Below are 17983 nucleotides of genomic sequence, written 5' to 3'. Positions count from 1 at the left end.
GAATACTTTTAAAAAAAAATTTGTAGTTGTAGATGGACATCATGCCTTTATTTTGTTTTGTTTTAATGCAGTGCTAAGGACTGAACCCAGTGCCTCATGTGCCACTGGGCTACAGCCTCAGTACCTAAATACCTTTTTAAAATTAACAGCTCTTTAGAATCAATAAATATAGTATACTAATGTAATACTGTATTAAGCTCTACCTTTTGAGATGATTGTTTGGGTACTAAAAATGTATAAGTTTGATCAGGGGTAACTACTGCTGCTGTACCATTATTTGACCCATCAGTGAATATATTTGGAGCATTCATGATAGGTGTTTTTCTTGTCATTTTAGGAAAAACTACAGGATGCTTAGACCAAAAAGACAACAAAGGATTAGATGGTAAATGATTATCAAATGAAACATTAGATTTACACATGATTATTGCCCAAGTATTTAACTCATTAGCTAACTCATCAATTTGATCCATAGTATATGGAGTAATAATTTTATTGGGAGAAATTCCAAACACTCCTTTTGTTGCTTTTTTTTCTTTGAGTATTAATTGTCCTACAGCCTCAGGATACCTAGTAAGAATAGTGTTAGGAGAATAAGATAAATGTATCCATAATAATGGACCTTCTTATCAAAATACTCCTGTAGGAATATTTTTTGTTGGTATTACAATAAATAATAAAGGCAAACTTACATCAATTCTATCCAAATGCATATTTTCCATATATGTTTCAATAATTTTTAATGCCTTTCTTTCTTCAGGCGTTAACATGCGGGGTGAATTTGGATCTGATGGACCTTTTAGGATATCAAATACAGGTCCCAACTCTCCTGTTGGTATGCCTATATAAGGCCTTATCCAAATTATGTCTCCTAATAACTTTTGAAAGTCGTTAAGTGATTTGAGTTGATCTACCCGTATTTGAATTTTTTGGTGGACGGACCATGGTTGAGGATAACAGAACTCCTAAATAATTAATTGGAAAATTTAATTGTACTTTATCTATTGCTATCTCTAGATTATAATTTTTTAATAAGTTTGTAAGTGTGGCATAACATTCTAGCAATGTGTTTTTATTTTTGTGTGCTAACAATACATCATCCATATAGTGAAATATTTGTAGTTCAGGATTTTGATTTCTAAGTGGCTGGATTGCTTTGTTAACATAAATTTGACACATAGTTGGGCTGTTAGCCATCCCTTGAGGGAGTACTTTCCATTCATATCTCTGATCAGGACCTTCATGATTCAGCACAGGGACAGTAAATGCAAAACGTGGACTATCCTCAGGATGAATTGGAATTGAAAAAACAAGCAATCTTTAATATCTATAGCTAAAACATACCAGGTTTTTGGCAAAGCAGACAATTGAGGAATCCCCAATTGAGCAGGTCCCATAATAACCATCTCATTATTAATGGCTCTTAAATCTTGCAATAATCTCCATTTACCAGATTTTTTTTTTTTTAATGACAAAAATGGGAGTATTATGGGGAGATATGGAAGGTTGTATATGTCCCTCTGCTAACTGTTGTTTGACCAGGTCATGGGCTGCTTGTATCTTTTCTTTAGTCAGGGGCCACTGAGGAACCCATACTGTTCTTTCTGATTTCCAAGTAATTTTTATTGTCTCAGTGACCCCTTCTTAAAACCCAATGTCTATTTATTCCTTGATCTATTTGTATTGGTGTTGCTATACCTTGTTCTTGTTCTCCTAATCTTTTTTTTTTTTTCCTAAAACCTTGCCTAGCCCTAATAGTGGGCGCATTTGGATTGATGTTATTTGTTAATGTCAAACCTAATTGATCTAGGACATCTCATCCCCATAAATTTATAGGAAGATGATCCAATACATATGGCTGTATAGTTCCTTCACATCCTTCAGGATCCTTCCAATCTAATACCATTGCACTTCTATGACGATTAGTCGCTACTCCTAGGCCTCGAAGCGTTTGAGTGGCTTGTTGTAACGGCCAATGTTTTGGCCATTTTTGACGAGATATGCTGCTAAGGTCTGCACCTGTATCAAGTAGCCCATTAAATTTATGTCCTTGAATATTTAGTTTTAGCATGGGGCGAGAATCTAAATTTAAAGACAGCATAGCCCAATCTACACCTGTGGAGCCTAATCCCCTGGAACCTCTTTCTATAGTACGACTGGAAAATTTATCATTCAGGCTGGGTATTATTAATAACTGTGCTATTCTATCTCCTGGTGAAATTACTGATATACCCCTTGGAGAACTAGCTATAATTTTTATTTCACCTTCATAATCGGGGTCAATTACCCCAGGACTTATCATAAGTCCTTTTAGAATAGAAGAACTGCGTCCCAATAATAAGCCGACTGTTCCTTGGGGAAGAGGCCCTTTTACCCCTGTGGGAATGATTTGAACTCTCATCTCTGGAGTTGGTACTGCTCTGGTGGAGGCACAGATGTCCAATCCTGTACTTCCTCTGGTTTGTCTGATGAGGGATCTAATGGACAATGTGTCCTGGGCACTACCCTGATGGTGTCGCTGGGTTCCTCCAGTGCCCCGTATATTTGTGGTCATGGGCGCCGGAGCATTGGGCCCCCCTGTCCATTTTTTGGCAATGGAGCCTGATGCCTTTCTCCATGATATCGTGGGTAAACACCTGGTGTTTGTCCGTTTTTTGATAATGGAGTACCCTCTATGGTGGTTTGAGAATGGCATTCATTAGCCCAATGTCTCCTTCTATGGCATCGTGGGCAAATACCCGGTATTCTACCCCTTTGATACCTAGTTTTGTTAAACCCTCCTCCTATGGGGCAATTCCTTTTAAAATGTCCTGTTTGTTCACAATTGTAGCATGTTTTCGGCCTGGCATCTAAAGTCTGTTGTACTGCAGCTGCCAAGACTTGCCCTTGTTCATTAATGTCTCTACATAATTTAATATATGTGTTTAAATCTCCATGTTTCCATGGTCTAATGGCCTCCTTGCACCATCTGTTTGCTTGCTCAAAGGCTAACTGTTTAATTAATGGCATTGCTTGTTCTGTGTCCCCAAAAACTCTGGTAGCTGTTTGAATAAGCCTATCTACAAATTCAGTGTAAGGTTCATTAGCTCCTTGTATTACCTTAGATAATTGACCTTGTAAATCTCCATGTCCTTGTAGTCTTCCATGCCCTAACTGCATCTGCAGCAATTTGTGAATATATAGCAGCATCATATTCAATTTGTTGCCGTTGACCCTCATAAGGTCCTTTTCCTAATAACATATCTAGATTTCTTTGAGGGTAACCAGCTGCTGCATTTCACCTAGTTGTCTCCATGCAAAATTCCTCATTGGCAACCTTCCATAACAAATATTGTCCTCCATTTAGCTCAGATTTACACATGCTAGCCCAGTCTGCTGGCGTCATGTCCAAGTTGGTAATGGATTTGACCATGCTTACAGTGAAGGGTGCTTGGGGACCATAGGTTGTTACAGCCTCCTTTAACTGCTTCACTGATTTGAAATCTAAAGCACGGTGAATTCGCTGCCCTCCTGCCTGCTCAAGTACAGGGCATGCTAATCTTTGAGGTCCTGTCTCAGGATCCCATCTATCAACTACGGGGGTTGAGGGCCACTCAGCTGTCTCCATAGGTGGAGCTGTTGGTTGAATTACGCCCTCTGGTGATAGAACGGTGTTAGTAGCAGCCTCCTGTTGTAGCTTTTTCCCTAATAGGCCCCTTTCCTTTAAATTTTCTTCCTCTGACTAGCTCAACAGACCTTCTCTTTTACTTTATCTAAAATGTTGTTCTCCCTCTGTCTGACTAGCTCAAGAAACCTTCTCTTTTGCCTGATCTAAAATGTCTTTCTCCATGGTCTGAACCTCTAACAATTTACTTAACACTCTTTCGGTTTGTTTTTTACTAATTTCTAATCTACTATAAAGATAACAGAACCCAACAAGATAACACAAAACAAAAACAGAACAGAATGAAACAAAAACGGAACAAAAAATCATTGTATCAATTTTCCTATTTTCTTGACATGTGCATTTGTGGTCTATTTCTATCTCTTCCTCAGGGGCAAACAACTTCAAACCTTGAACCAACCATTTTTCCCAGTTTGCCTGAGAAAATTCTAGGGATAGGCAGCTTGAAACAAAAACAAAACAAATCAAAACAAGAACACATTGTTTTTTGAAATGGTCACCCATTCTCTCGCCTTCCCTTAGGGGCGAGCAATTTCACTTACGTCCGAGCTTCAGGCGTTCCCCACACGGGCCGCCAATTGCCGCAGTCTGGCTGGCACAAATCACGAGCCACTCAAGCAGGAACAAACTTTATTTCTGAACTCCACCAGCACACTCCACACACACTCCCCGGGAACTCTCCCGAACCACCCACACAGCTCCTCCAGGAACCACCAACCGGAAAATCCCTCCTCCGGCACTTCCCCAACCAATGCGAACTCTTCAGAACTCAAAAGTAATCATCTTAAAGGCTCGCTGGCGTCACCTCTCAACCACTACTTCTGGCAAAAATGCCATGCGTCATCCCGACTCGGCTGTGGCCCTCAACATACTAATATCCAATTTAAATGTCACTTTTTCATAGCCTTCCTTAATCTCCTCACATACAAGTCATTTTTATTCTTTTAGGTTCAAATAAGGTTACTGGACTATTTTTTTAAACATTTACTTGTTCATCAATTCTGTATCAGATAAACTTTTGGAGAGTGAAGATGTTAGCTTATTTTTATTCCAAAAATCTCATATAATATACATAATCTAGTGTACTTATTAAACACTTAGTGAATGATTAATAAAAGTAAATGTTTAAAATAGAAAAGATGTAATTAACAGAGCTGAACAAAAAGCAGCACTATGAAACTATCAGTTGAGAGTCATTTACTTATTTGTCCAGTCAATGGGGACTTGTTGCTGAAAGTGGAGATAACTGTACATAGTCCAGCTTATTAGTGTATGTCACAATAATTAGAGCTTAAAAATGGATCTCAACTATGGAGACCAAGGAAAAGAAACTGAGATAGACCCACCAACAGATGATTTGATTTAGTGCTAGTCTGTCAGTTTCTGCAGCTTACTGAAAAAGCTCATTCATATCACTATGCCCCGAGTACAAGAGTTCTTTTGCTATATCCTGCATTTGCTACTTTCAAATTCCATACCAGTTGGATTTACTCTTTATAAAATATCTCTGCACTCTCATTTGCTGTTTCTGGACACCTTCTGGGAAATACTGCCCCATCTCAGAACTGCCTGCCTATGTGGGTAATAAATCTTATTTTAACCACACCATGAACCACTGTCATGCAGTTTTAACATCTTAACCTAATCTTGCAAGTTTCCCCCATAAGAAAGGCTGTAGCAACACCTAGAAAGATAACATTAATGATGGTGGCACAATTTACTGAAAAATCTCCATAAATCCTCTACAGAAAAACAAACTAAATAGCAAAATCAAAAACCCTAAGACAACATTTCTAAAACTATGTGGCAAATTAAAACACCAAGACAGAAAAAGTTGTGGAAAACTATAAACAGCCAGAAGACATTACTAATTGTTATCAGAACCTCTGCAGAAGGAGTAAAAAACAAACAAAAAGGAATATAGAATATCTAAGGGCAGAACATCCAAGACAACACTGGAAAGCATGGCAAACAATTAGAACAGTAACTGAATAGTAGGAGTTGTGGCTACTCTAAGAATAAGTGAATACAACAAACCCATTATCAGCACTGAATGGGCTAGCGTTATTTCCAACAACAGTTAACTCTCAAAATTGACCTTCTGGGGACCCCTAGAAGGGTTCCCTTCGAAGCAGCCTTGAAATGAGGACAAGTCACTGGTAATAGAATGAAAAGTGAGTTTGACAGGTACAAGAGAAAAAAATGGAAAAATAAGGCACAGAAAAAAGTGGAGAAGGAAACAATTATCTCAGAAAGCAAACTGCTGTTTTTTTTCCCAAAACATATACAATCATGAGAGTTCTCTGTAAAGTCACAAAACTGATGATGAACTTTGCCCTCTTCGTAAGCTTAAAAAAATATATACAGTTTTTAATGAAAATAAAATAATCCCAGCGGCTTGGGAGGCTGGGGCAGGAGAATCTTGAGTTCAAAACCAGCCTCAGCAAAAGCAAGGCACTAAGCAACCTCAGTGAGACTCTGTCTCTAACTAAAATACAAAAAAGAGCTAGGGATGTGGCTCAGTGATCAAGTACCCTGAGTTCAATCTCCAGTACAAAAAAAAAAAAAAAAGATTGTATGAAGCAATTATTAACATGACTATTACTGTAACAGCAATGAAATATAAATAACACCATGAAGAAAAGAAGTAACAGAGCTATACAGGAGTGAAATTTCTGCATTTAGCAAAAATTAAGTTAATAGTTTCATGAAGTAGATTTTGTCAAAATGCAATCTATCAAATAGTTACTGTTAAATGAAAATATATTTTAAGAAGACTGCAAAGGAATTAAAATAATGCAGAGGAAAACATTTAAATACTAAAGACAGAAAAGGACAAAAATGACCTAAGATAAAAAGAAAAAAAAAGGCCAGCTGTAAGCCTAACATTATAATTAACATTAAATGTGAATATACATCAAAAGGCAAAGGTTGTCAAGACTGAATAAAACTAAGATCCAACTATATGCTGTCTACAAGTGACATTTTAGATACAAAGACACAATCTGTTGACAGTAAAAAGTTATGGCAAACAGTAATAGTAATACAAAACAGAGTTTGTTGGAGCAGCTCTGTCAGATGAACTATAACAAAACAAAAAGAAGTATTATAGCAGGCATGATGGTGCACAACTATAATCCCAACAACCTGGGAGGCTAAGGAAGGAGACTGCAAATTGAGCCTCAGCAATTAGCAAGATCCTCAGCAACTTAGTAAGACCCTTTCCCAAAATAAAAAATTAAAAGGGCTGAAGATGTAGCTCAGTGGTAAAGCAACCCTAGGATCAATCCCCAGTACTCCGACCCCCCCCCCCAAAAAAAAAAGAAAAAAAAAATGAAGAAAAAGAAAAAAGTATTATTAGAGGTAAAAAAAAAAAAAGCTATTTTATGTCAAAGAATAAAATCATCAGGAAAATATAATTGCCAACACATATACATATAAAAACAGAGCCCCAGTACAATGAAGCAAAACATTTTAGTATGGAAAAAGGAAAACAGTTCAAAAATACAGCTAAAGATGTTAACACCCTATTCTCATTAAAGAAAAGGACAAATAGACAAAAAATTATCAAGGATATAGAAAATGTGAACAATATTAACCTAACATTAACATCATAGCCTAGCATCTACAGCACACTCCAACCAACAAGAGATTTAAAATCTTTCTCAAGTATGCATGAAACTTTATCCAGGACAGACCACATATTAGCTCACAGAATTAATTTCAAAAGACTGAAATTATACAAAGCATATTCTCCGACCCAAATGGAATTCATTAAGAAATCAACAGCAGATGGAAATTTAGAAAATCAAATTCTTTTCTAAATTCTATATTTTCCAAATTTTTCCTTGGATTTGGAAATAAGCAATCGGTCCCAGAAAAAAAAAATTAAGTTTTGAGCTAAAAGAAAACAAAAATATAAAATTTTATGGACTACCTCCAAAGCAGTAATTAGGGATAAATTTATACAATGTAAGTGCCTATTATAGAAGATGGATCTCAAAAAAATCTTCTTTCAACCTGCTTGACTTTAAGAACCTATCAAAGAATAAACTAAATCAAAAGCAAGCATAGGGGGAAAACAAAAACATCAGGATGCCAATCGCAAAACAGAAAAATATAGAGAAAAAAAAAATCAATAAAACTCAAAGTTGGTTCTTTGAAAAGATTAATAAAATGGACAACCCCTTAGCTATAGTGACCAAGTAAAAAGCTAAGACACTACTGTGAAAACCAAATAAATTATGAATAACAGAGGAACATCACCATCAATTTACACAAATTAAAAGAATCATACAAGGGATACCAGGGACAATTTTATGGCAACAAATTGGACAATTCATATGAAATAAAATATTCCTAGAAAAAAACAATCGAAACTGATTCAAGAAGAAATTTTAAAAATATCTGAACAGATCTATACAAATAAAGCAAATAAATTAGTAATATACAATCTCCCCCCCAAATCCAGGCATCAATTCTGATGAAAGCCTGCCACAAAAAAAAAAAACTACAGCTAGCATCATGTCTAATGGCAAAAAATAATTGAATGCTTTTCCCAAAGATTTGGAAAGCAACAATATTTTACAAGAGTTCTAGCCAATGCAATCAAGCAAGAAAAGAAGGCATTCAGAATGAAAAAGGAAGAAATAAATCGCCATTAATCACAGATAACATGATTCTGTATGTACAATACTAAAGAATATTTTTTAAAGCCTCCCAGACAGGGATATATATAAAATGATGGATTAGAGGAAGGCTGAGGTTTCCAGTTGCTCTCATGGCTCAAAATTCTCAGCAAAATGGGTGTCAGAGAAAATTCCCTGAAATCAGTATCAAATGGTCAGATTCAAAAACAGGAAGTTGAGTGCTTAGGACAGAGGACAAAAATGAGGACATCACAGACCAACCCACAGTGCCAGTTCACCAGAGAGGGGAGGGGTAACACAAATAGAGAGAAAAATAATGTACAAATACAGCACAGAAAAACCTGCAAAACAGAAAAGCTGACTGTACTTAGCAGAACCAGAGGCTGATGTATAAAAAAAAAAAGTGCCCTGTTTTCCAACTGGCAAACAAGAGATGAGACCCCCTCTTGAGGAAGCCATACTGCAGCTTGCAGCTGTGGGATACCAGGAAATCACAGCAAACACTGTATACTGCCCTGGCAAGAGCCCACTATATGGTTTAGGGTATACTCAGCAGATTGTAACTGAAACAGGCACAGAGAAGATTGTGCCCAGAGAATTTAAGTCAGAGAACAACACGTTTTCTTTATGAGTCTGGTAGCTCACAAAACCAGCCAGAGAAAGTGGGGAAACTGAACAAGTGTGTGCGATTACACACTCAGGAATTGAGCCTGGAAAGGCCATATTTGTGAGTGGTAGAGTGTACAAGACCTGTGGAGGATTGGCTACTAAAGTGGAATTCTTGAGAGGCCCCTAAGATTCAGAGATCCAACAGTGACCAGAATCCACCCGACTGAGGAGGGTGTTGATCTAATCTCTCCAAAGATATCATGAATCAAGTCCCAAAGGTCATTAGAGCTAAACTTCAGCCACCAGAATTCCCCTTTTAGAACTGTACATTAACTCAGCCCTGTCAGTGCACTGATCTAGTCTATCTGGGCAAAATTCTAATCAAGAGTACTTCCTATTCCATCCTATCTTATATCAATGGGAAAGGAAGCAGAGAGTTATTTCAAGGAACTTTATTTCCAGCTGTCAACTTGGTGAGCAACATAAAAAGAGGAAAGGTTTAATAATCCCAGTACTTGCTCTCTAAAGGGGTACACAGCCAAAGAAGAAACAGAACAGACAGTCTTTACAACAGTGAACATCCATCCTTGTCAACAGTTTTGACCACCAAAGTAGAAATAATTCTTCCATTTTTCATGAAGAATTGTGTGTGTGTGTTACTGCTTTGCTTGGGATTTTGTGAATAAAATATATTTGTTTTATATACATAAACACATATATTTAGATGTTGATGGACCTTTATTTTATTCAATGAAAGAAATAATTCTTCCATTTTTCATTAAGAATTATGTGTGTGTGTGTGTGTTCTTGCTTTGCTTATGCTTTTGTGAATAAAATACATTTGTTTTATTTACATGTGGTGCTGAGAATCAAACCCAGTGCCTCACAGATGTTAGGCAAGTGCTCTACCACTGAGCCCCAACCCCAGCCCTTGTTTTATATTTTTATCATTTTTTATCTGTTACTTTTTCTTTTGTGGGTTAGGATATTTTGTTTTTCCCCCCTTTGGTTTCTCTTATCACACTCTTTCTCTCCATTCTTCTCCTTTTAATAATTCTCTTCTTTTTTTTTTTAACTTTTTTTTTGTAGTTGTGTATGGACAGGATGTCTTTATTTTATTTATTTATTTTTTAATGTGGTGCTAAGGATCAAACCCAGTACTTCACACATACTAAGCATCTGCCACTGAGCTACAGCCCTAGCCCTGTTTCTCTCTTTTAGCTTCCCTTATTTGGCTTTTTCTCTTCCTACTTTATATCAGTTTTGCTTTCCAATTTGAAATATTCAAAACTTTCACAAATTCTTTTAGTTTCTCCTTATTTTGGTAGGTTTTTATTTCTTCCTCTATTCTGAGGTACAACATTGCTGGTTACTGTGATCTGGTTGACAGTTCCTTCTTTCAGGGCTTCCTACCCCATTTTCCTTTCTCTTATTGAATTATATTTTACAATCTTTCAGAAATATGTATATACTATCAGTCATGTTGTTGTGGCAATTGGGACTATAGATGGCATAACTGACTCCTGTTGTTTAATGCCACATCTGGCTCAGTACTACTTATTGTTGCTGCTGTATACAACACAACTTCCTGATCTACAAAAAGGACCACACTCATGAGACCTACAGGAAAAGTAAGATTCTTAAGTTCTCATGTAATTAATATACACTATGTCAAATCATTACCAAAGAATTAGCAGAGAAACTATACTACAAAATTCACTTGGAAATATATTTAAAAACTGACAGTAATTGATATTCCAGAGACGGGATCACTTCGACAAGAGAAGGCTATGCTCTTAAAATAGAAGAGTGGAAGAGAACCCAACAGACACACAAAACCCAACACAGGAATACAACAAATATGAAAAAAACAGATAACATAACACTTCCTAAAGTTCATAATTTACAAGCAACTGACTTCAAAGATATTAAAGCAAATGAAATACAACAAAAAATTCAAAACAATGATTATAAAAATAATCATTGAATTCAAGAACACAGAAAAACTAAATGAACTAAAGTAGTCAGTATAGGATATAAATGGGAAATTCCTCAGTAAACAAAGAATCCTTGGAAATGAAAGGCACAATTAAAAAAAAAAAAAAAAAAGTTCAGTTGATAGTCCCTCTAATAGAGTAGACCATGCTGAAAACAGAATCTCAAAGCTGGAAGACAAAGTGGCCAACTTTGAATATTTGGGCAGATTTAAAGAAAATAAGCAAACATGTTTACAATATACAAGAACTCTGACACAATATCAAGAAGCCAAACTCAAGAGTTGAAGAGGGCCATCAGACACATAGTAATGACATGAATAACCTCTTCAGAGAACTAATAACAAAAATTTTCCAAATCTTGGGAATGAGATAGACCTAGAAACAAGAAGCAAGCAGAACCCCAAATACACAAGTGTAAAAAAGAATCACAAAACAACACGTAATTAAAATGCCTAATGTCCAGAGCAGGATAGATTTTTAATTTTAAAAGTCTCAAGAGAAAAACATTAGATCACATTTAGAGGCAAGCCCATCAGAATTACTTCTGAATTCCCAGCACAAAGTAAAATCTAGAAAGATTTAGAATGTATTCCAAGCCTTGAAAGAAAGGAACTGTCAACCAGATCACAATAACCAGCAATTGCTGGAAGAAGAAATAAAAACATACCAAAATAAGGAGAAACTAAAAGAATTTGTGACTACTAAGCCAGCACTACAGAAAACACTTAAATACTACACACAGGAAGAAATCAAAAACAAATTCCAGAGCTCATATGTACACAAATTTCACTTGAAAAGTAGCTAAACAAAAAAAGACCAAATTAAACATTAGAAATAAATCAAAATGCAGGAATTAATAAACAGCTCTCTACCATAACACTGAATGCAAATGATATCAACTCCTCAACTGAAAGACATAGGCTGGTAGGATGAATTAAGAAATAAAACCCAACTATATATTGTTTTCAAGAAATCAGGCTGAAAATCAAAGGATGGAAAATGATATGCTATATAAAAGGCACCCCCAAAAAAGCAGAAGTAGCTATTCTCATGTTCAACAAACCAGACTTTAAGTCAAAATTAATCAAAAGAGACAAAAAAGAAAAATCACTTCATACTAGTAAAGGGAACAATCCAACAAGATATAATGATAGTAAATATTTATGCCACAAACATCAGTACACCTAATTACATAAAACAGATACTTCTAGCCTTAAAAATGCAGACCCTAGATCAATATTAGGAAATTTCAACACACCTCTCTCAAAAACACTCTTCAGACCTAAAAAACATTATAAATCCAACGAACTTAATAGATATCTGTAGAATATTTCATTTAACAACTGCTGAATTCACTTTTTTCTCAGATGCTCATGGACCTTCTCTAAAACCATAAGGCCACAAAACAACTCTTAGTAGATACAGGGGAAAAAATTATATAACTCCATGTACCTTATCATACAGACTGAAATTTGGGGGGGGGGGGGGGTGGACAAGAAAAACTCGAAACTATATGGTTTATATATAAACACATGGAGATTGAATAATACACTTCTGAATAATGAATGGATGACAGAAGAAATCAGGAAAGAAAGTTTAAAATTCTTAAAATCAAATTAGAGGGGCTGGGGATGTGGCTCAAGCAGTAATGTGCTCGCCTGGCACGCGTGGGGTGCTGGGTTCAATCCTCAGCACCACATAAAATAAAGATGTTGTGTCCACGGAAAACTGAAAAATAAATATTTTAAAAAAATCAAATTAGAATAGTGATACAATATACCAGAAACCAAAACCTCTACGACACTACAAAGGTGGTTCTAAGAGGTAAGTTTAGAGCTATTGTGTGCCTACATAAGAAAATTAGGTCCTAAAAGAACATAATGATGCAAGGCCCTGCAAAAACACGAACAAACCAATTCCAACAGCAGTGGAAGGAGGCAAATAATTAAGATTAGAGTCAAAATCAAAGAAATAGAGAATTCTTAAAAATATAAATATGAATTAAACAAAGATTTGGTTCTTTGAAACTTAACTATATTGGTAAACCCACAGCCAAACTAATCAAAAAGAAAAAAAAGACACAAAATAATAAAACTAGAGGTATAAAAAGAGATATCACCACAAACATCAAAGAAATCCAAAGGATCATTAGTATCATTTTGAAAACTTACACTCCAATATATTGGAAAATCTAGAAGAAATGTATACATTTCTAGACAAAAGTGATATAAACAGAACAAAAACAAGTGATGAGATGGGGGGGGGGGTACCCTTCCAACAAAGAAAAGCTCAGGACCAGATGGATTCTCAATTCTACCAAACCTTTAAAGAACAACAAATTACAATGTTCCTCAAAGTATTCTATGAAATAGAAAGCGGTGGAATACTTCCAAATAAATTCTATGAAGCCAGTATCATCCTGAAACCAAACCAGACATGGACACGTCAAGGAAAAGAAACTACAGACCAATATCCCTAATAAATCTAGGTGCAAAATCCTTAATAAAATGAGTAAATCATATTTAACAACATATTATAAAGATTGTCCATTATAATCATGTTGTCTTCAAACATTCCAAGGATGCAGATAGTTTAACATATGCAAATAAATTTTGTAATCCACCAAATAGAATTAAGGACAAAAATGACATAATCTTCTCAAAAGATTCAGAAAAGGCCTTCACAAAATTCAGCACCCCCTTTAAGACAAAAACACTGAGCAAACTAGGGAGAAAAGGAACTTACTTCAACATCATAAAAGTTATTTATGACAAACTCAAAGCCAAATCATAGTAAATGAGGAAAAAATGAAAGCATTTACTGTAAAATATAGAACAAGAGAAGCCATGTTCATTCTCACTGCCTCTGTTCAATATAATACAAGCCACAGTGATTACGTAAAAGGAAGAAATAAAAGAGATAAAAACAAAGAAGGAAGAGGACAAATAATCAATATGACCCTACAAGATCCAAAAACCTCCACAGATTGCCAGAGCTAATCAACAAATTCAGCAGGATACAATATCAACATATAAAAATCAATAGCTTTACAATATACCAATAATAAATTTGCTGAAAAAGAAATCAGGAAAACAATCTCACTCACAGTAGATTAAAAGGGAAAAAAAAGCAGTATATAGTTGCAATTCAATCCCCATCAAATTACCAGTAACATTCTTCATAAAACTAGAAAAAAACAGTACTCATGTGGAAGAACCAAAGATTCAGAAAGGCCAAAGAAATTCTATGCCAATAAAGCAATGCTGAAGGCATTATAATACCTGGCTTCAAATTATACTACAGAGTTATAACAACAAAAACTGCATGGTACTTACATAAAAACAGACACATAGACAAATGGAACAGAATAGAAGACACGGAGATAAACACACAGAGATAAATAAAGTCATCTAATCCTTGACAAAGGTGCCCCCGCCCCCCAAAAAATGCTGAAGGATAGACAACCAGTACTGGGAAAACTGGTTATCAATATGAAGAATGAGACCAGCTCCCTATCTCTCACCTTTGATTCAATCCAAAATGAATCAAAGGCCTAAGAATTAGACCAGAAAGTTTGCAACTCCTAGAAGAAAATGTGGGGCAAACACTCCAGCATATAGGCACAGGCAACAACTTCCTCAACAGGACTCCTAAAGTTCAGCAAATACCAAGAATTAAAAAATGGGATAACATCAAATTAAAAAGATTCTGCACAGCAAAAGAAGCAACAAGAATATGAAGAGAGATCCTAAAGAATAGCAGAAAACCTTTGCAAAAAAAAAAAAACTAAAAGTCTATTCTTCCTCCCCACCACTTAGCCAAAAATATACTAATTTCTTAAGAAAATTAGGCTTTATACTTTGGTTACTATATATCAAGCCAACATGGAGTTTTCTTACATTTAAAAAAAAAAAAAGCCTAATATAATAATCTTACCTATTTGTTCCATCCAGATCTGATTTGTGGATGAAATTAAGTTTTGCATCTGCCCAATAAAGCTTCCGTTCCTCATAATCCAAAGTCAGTCCATTTGGCCAGTAAATTTCAGTGTTTATAATAATGAAACGATTTGAGCCATCCATTCCAGCACGTTCTATCTTTGGCACTTCTCCCCAGTCTGTCCAGTACATGAACCTAAAGGTAATAAAACAATTAAAACCATGATATAAACAAATAACAACAAAATATTCTGTAATTAACACTACTAGATAAAGAAAGCTCTCCAGAGAATACTAAACCTAAAACCTCAAGAATTTTTTTTAATTTTAGTAATCTTTCTGTAACTACCACAGTAATATCCGTTTCAGACAAGCATCATCAAAGTTTGCAAAAAAAACAAAAAACAAAAAAAACCACTGGATCAAAATTTAAGAGGATAAAGAATATTCATACTATCTCAATGTGTCTCCCCACAGGTTGCTTATTAATAACAAAGGAGAAAATGATACCTTTAGACAAACCTGGTATACTAACATAAAAAGGTTATCTACATTAACATAACACCACCAATGGAGATTATAAAAAAGGTTATCTACATTAACAACACCAATGGAGATTAAAACAGCATCATAAATCTTTTAATGTGATATACTGACAAGAACATGGAATCTTATATAAATCTCTTACCTATGATTGCTGCCTAAAAGTACATCATATAAATAAAATTATAAGGAAAATACTCAAGGTGTATTCTACAAAACAATACCATGAAAATCAAAGGCTGAGGAAACAATACAGACTGGAGTAGAATAAAGAAATATGAAGTGCACATCAAGCCAACATGGACTAATAAGGTAGGGGGAAATTCTAAGGACATTGGGGGAAAAGACAAAATTGGCAGAATATCAAATCATACAGTACTACTATATTAATGTTAAATGTTTAAATGTGCTAATTGTCTATAGTTGTTATCTACAGGAATTCACTGATTTACTTTCTTTTTTGTATACAAAATTAAAATTTTTTTTCAAAATAAAAAATTAAAGAGTTTAACAGTCTCAATACAGGGAAGAAGCAATTTCTTCTTTGATATAAAGGAAACACTCTGTAATACTTTAAAGTGTATTTCCAGTAGAATGAAACAGACATTATTATTGTATGTATATATGTGATTGCATGACCAATATGATTCTGCAACATGTATACTCATAAAAATAAGAAATTATATCCCATCTATGTATGATATATCAAAGTGCATAAATGCATTCACTGTCATGTATAACTAATTAAAACAAATTTTTAAATTTTTAAAAAGTATTAATTCCAAAAATGATAAGAGGGTGCTATGAACTAGGAGTAATGAGTTTCTAAAATGTGTTAGAGCGCAGAGTGAAATACAGGTTTAACTTTGAAATAATTGATAGCCTGGTGATAATGGATTAATTTTATTTAAGCACATTGCAATCTCTACTATTTCATATAAACTGCTTATTCAAAAAGGCTGGGAGGAGAACATCAAGTGGGTAACAAAAATACCTTCCAGATACAAGGTACTGTGCTAATAGCTTTACATATATTTCCTCAATTAAGCCTTACAACCTTATGGACTATTTATTACTCATCATCACATTTCATATAAGAAAATTTTAAAAAAAAATAAGTATATTCCTCAAAGTCATGGTTAACAAATGGGGACTAGAAAGCCAAACCTATATTCCTCAGGATGAAAAGTCAATACTAATGACATAGGTCAGAGCCTGGACTTTTAAGGAACAGAAAGCAAAGTGCTCCTTAAATTGAGGCTACTGACTGGATACAGTCTAGAATACAGGATAAAAATGAGTACATTTACATGAGATAAAACTATATAGGAAAGCAGGCCAGACCAAGTTATAATTTGGGAAGTTTATTCTGAGAGCAGCATGAAGACACTTGAACACTTTTAAAATTGAAGATGAAATGACTGGCTTTGTTTTGCAGGTAGGGAGGTGTACTTGCTGCAATGTGAGAATGACTGAACGGAGACTAACAAGAACACAGAGACACTGTGGCTTCAAGAGTTTCTGTGAGAAACTCCATAAATCCTCTGACCTAAAAGTAATGAAAAAATAGGACAACACCGCCAAAAATAACTAAAGTCTCAGAAAATTGATAAAAGGAGGAACATGTATTCAAGGAAAATCTAATAAAGCTCCAGAACTGTGATATTTTAGCTAAGAGCTAACTGCATCCCTACCAATAATGTCAATTTGTGGCAAAAAAATTCTACCTTACATAGACATGGCAAGCCAAGAGAACTACAGTTACTTTGCCTTACAAGAGGGGATGACTTTATTAAGGACGAACCATGAAAAAAAAAAAAATTATGCCTAGCAGTGTTGTCAAAAGCAAGAGTATAGACAGTCAGGGCAGTCTGTTATCCCAGGGACACTGGCTGGGGCAGGCAACAAAATTTCCAGCAGACAAACTGGAAATTTAACATGAAGGTCCTAGGAAAGAGACAGAGAGCCTTGTTAAGTGAAGTATAATTCTTTGGTGGTCAGGAAGGCTTTATGTATGTACATGGCTGCTCCTTCTCAAAAGATGCCAGAAAGAACACTCGCAAGCTGATCTGGCTAAATGTGAGACAAACTTCAAACTGCTTAAAATTTTTAAATATTCCACAATCCAAAGACCCAAAACATTTAATGGCCCAATATTTTTAACAATAACTTTTACTCAGTCATCAACTAACCACTCAGACGAGAGATATAAGGGCAACACCTAAAAAACAGGCATAAAAGTATTTTAAAAGAAGAAAATACAAGCAATGAATTTAGAGACAGCACATTGAGCACACATATACAACAGAATTAGTATAGATAAGTCACTAAACAAGAATATACAATGGCATAAGGGTCTCTAGTTTCACTCATATTTCTGGAAATGATAAAATTTCATTTTTCTTTACGCCTGAGTAACACTCCATGGTGTATATTAACCACATTTTCTTTATCCATTCATCCCCTGATAGACACCTAGGCTGACATAGTTTGGCTATAGTGAAATGTGATGCTATAAACATGGGAATGCATATATCACTGTAGTATGAGGACTTTAATTCTTCAGGATAAATACCGACGAGT

At 35.1% G+C, this 17983-nt stretch overlaps 1 protein-coding gene across 3 annotated transcripts in view; it reads right to left on the bottom strand.

Annotated features, from left to right (window-relative positions):
- Lrp6 (LDL receptor related protein 6) overlaps positions 1-17983 on the bottom strand; it is a 190762-nt gene that overhangs the window by 112765 nt on the left and 60014 nt on the right. For all 3 annotated transcript variants that reach the window (XM_071610133.1, XM_027955944.2, XM_071610134.1), the window contains exon 3: positions 14856-15053. In XM_071610133.1, the coding sequence (XP_071466234.1) occupies positions 14856-15053 (198 nt within the window). The remainder of the gene's footprint in view (positions 1-14855; positions 15054-17983) is intronic.

This window comes from Marmota flaviventris, chromosome 3 (assembly GCF_047511675.1).
Source record: "Marmota flaviventris isolate mMarFla1 chromosome 3, mMarFla1.hap1, whole genome shotgun sequence".
In the NCBI taxonomy this organism is placed as follows: Eukaryota; Metazoa; Chordata; class Mammalia; order Rodentia; family Sciuridae; genus Marmota; species Marmota flaviventris.
Note: the sequence above shows the minus strand (reverse complement) of the source record. Positions and strands in the feature narration are given on the sequence as shown.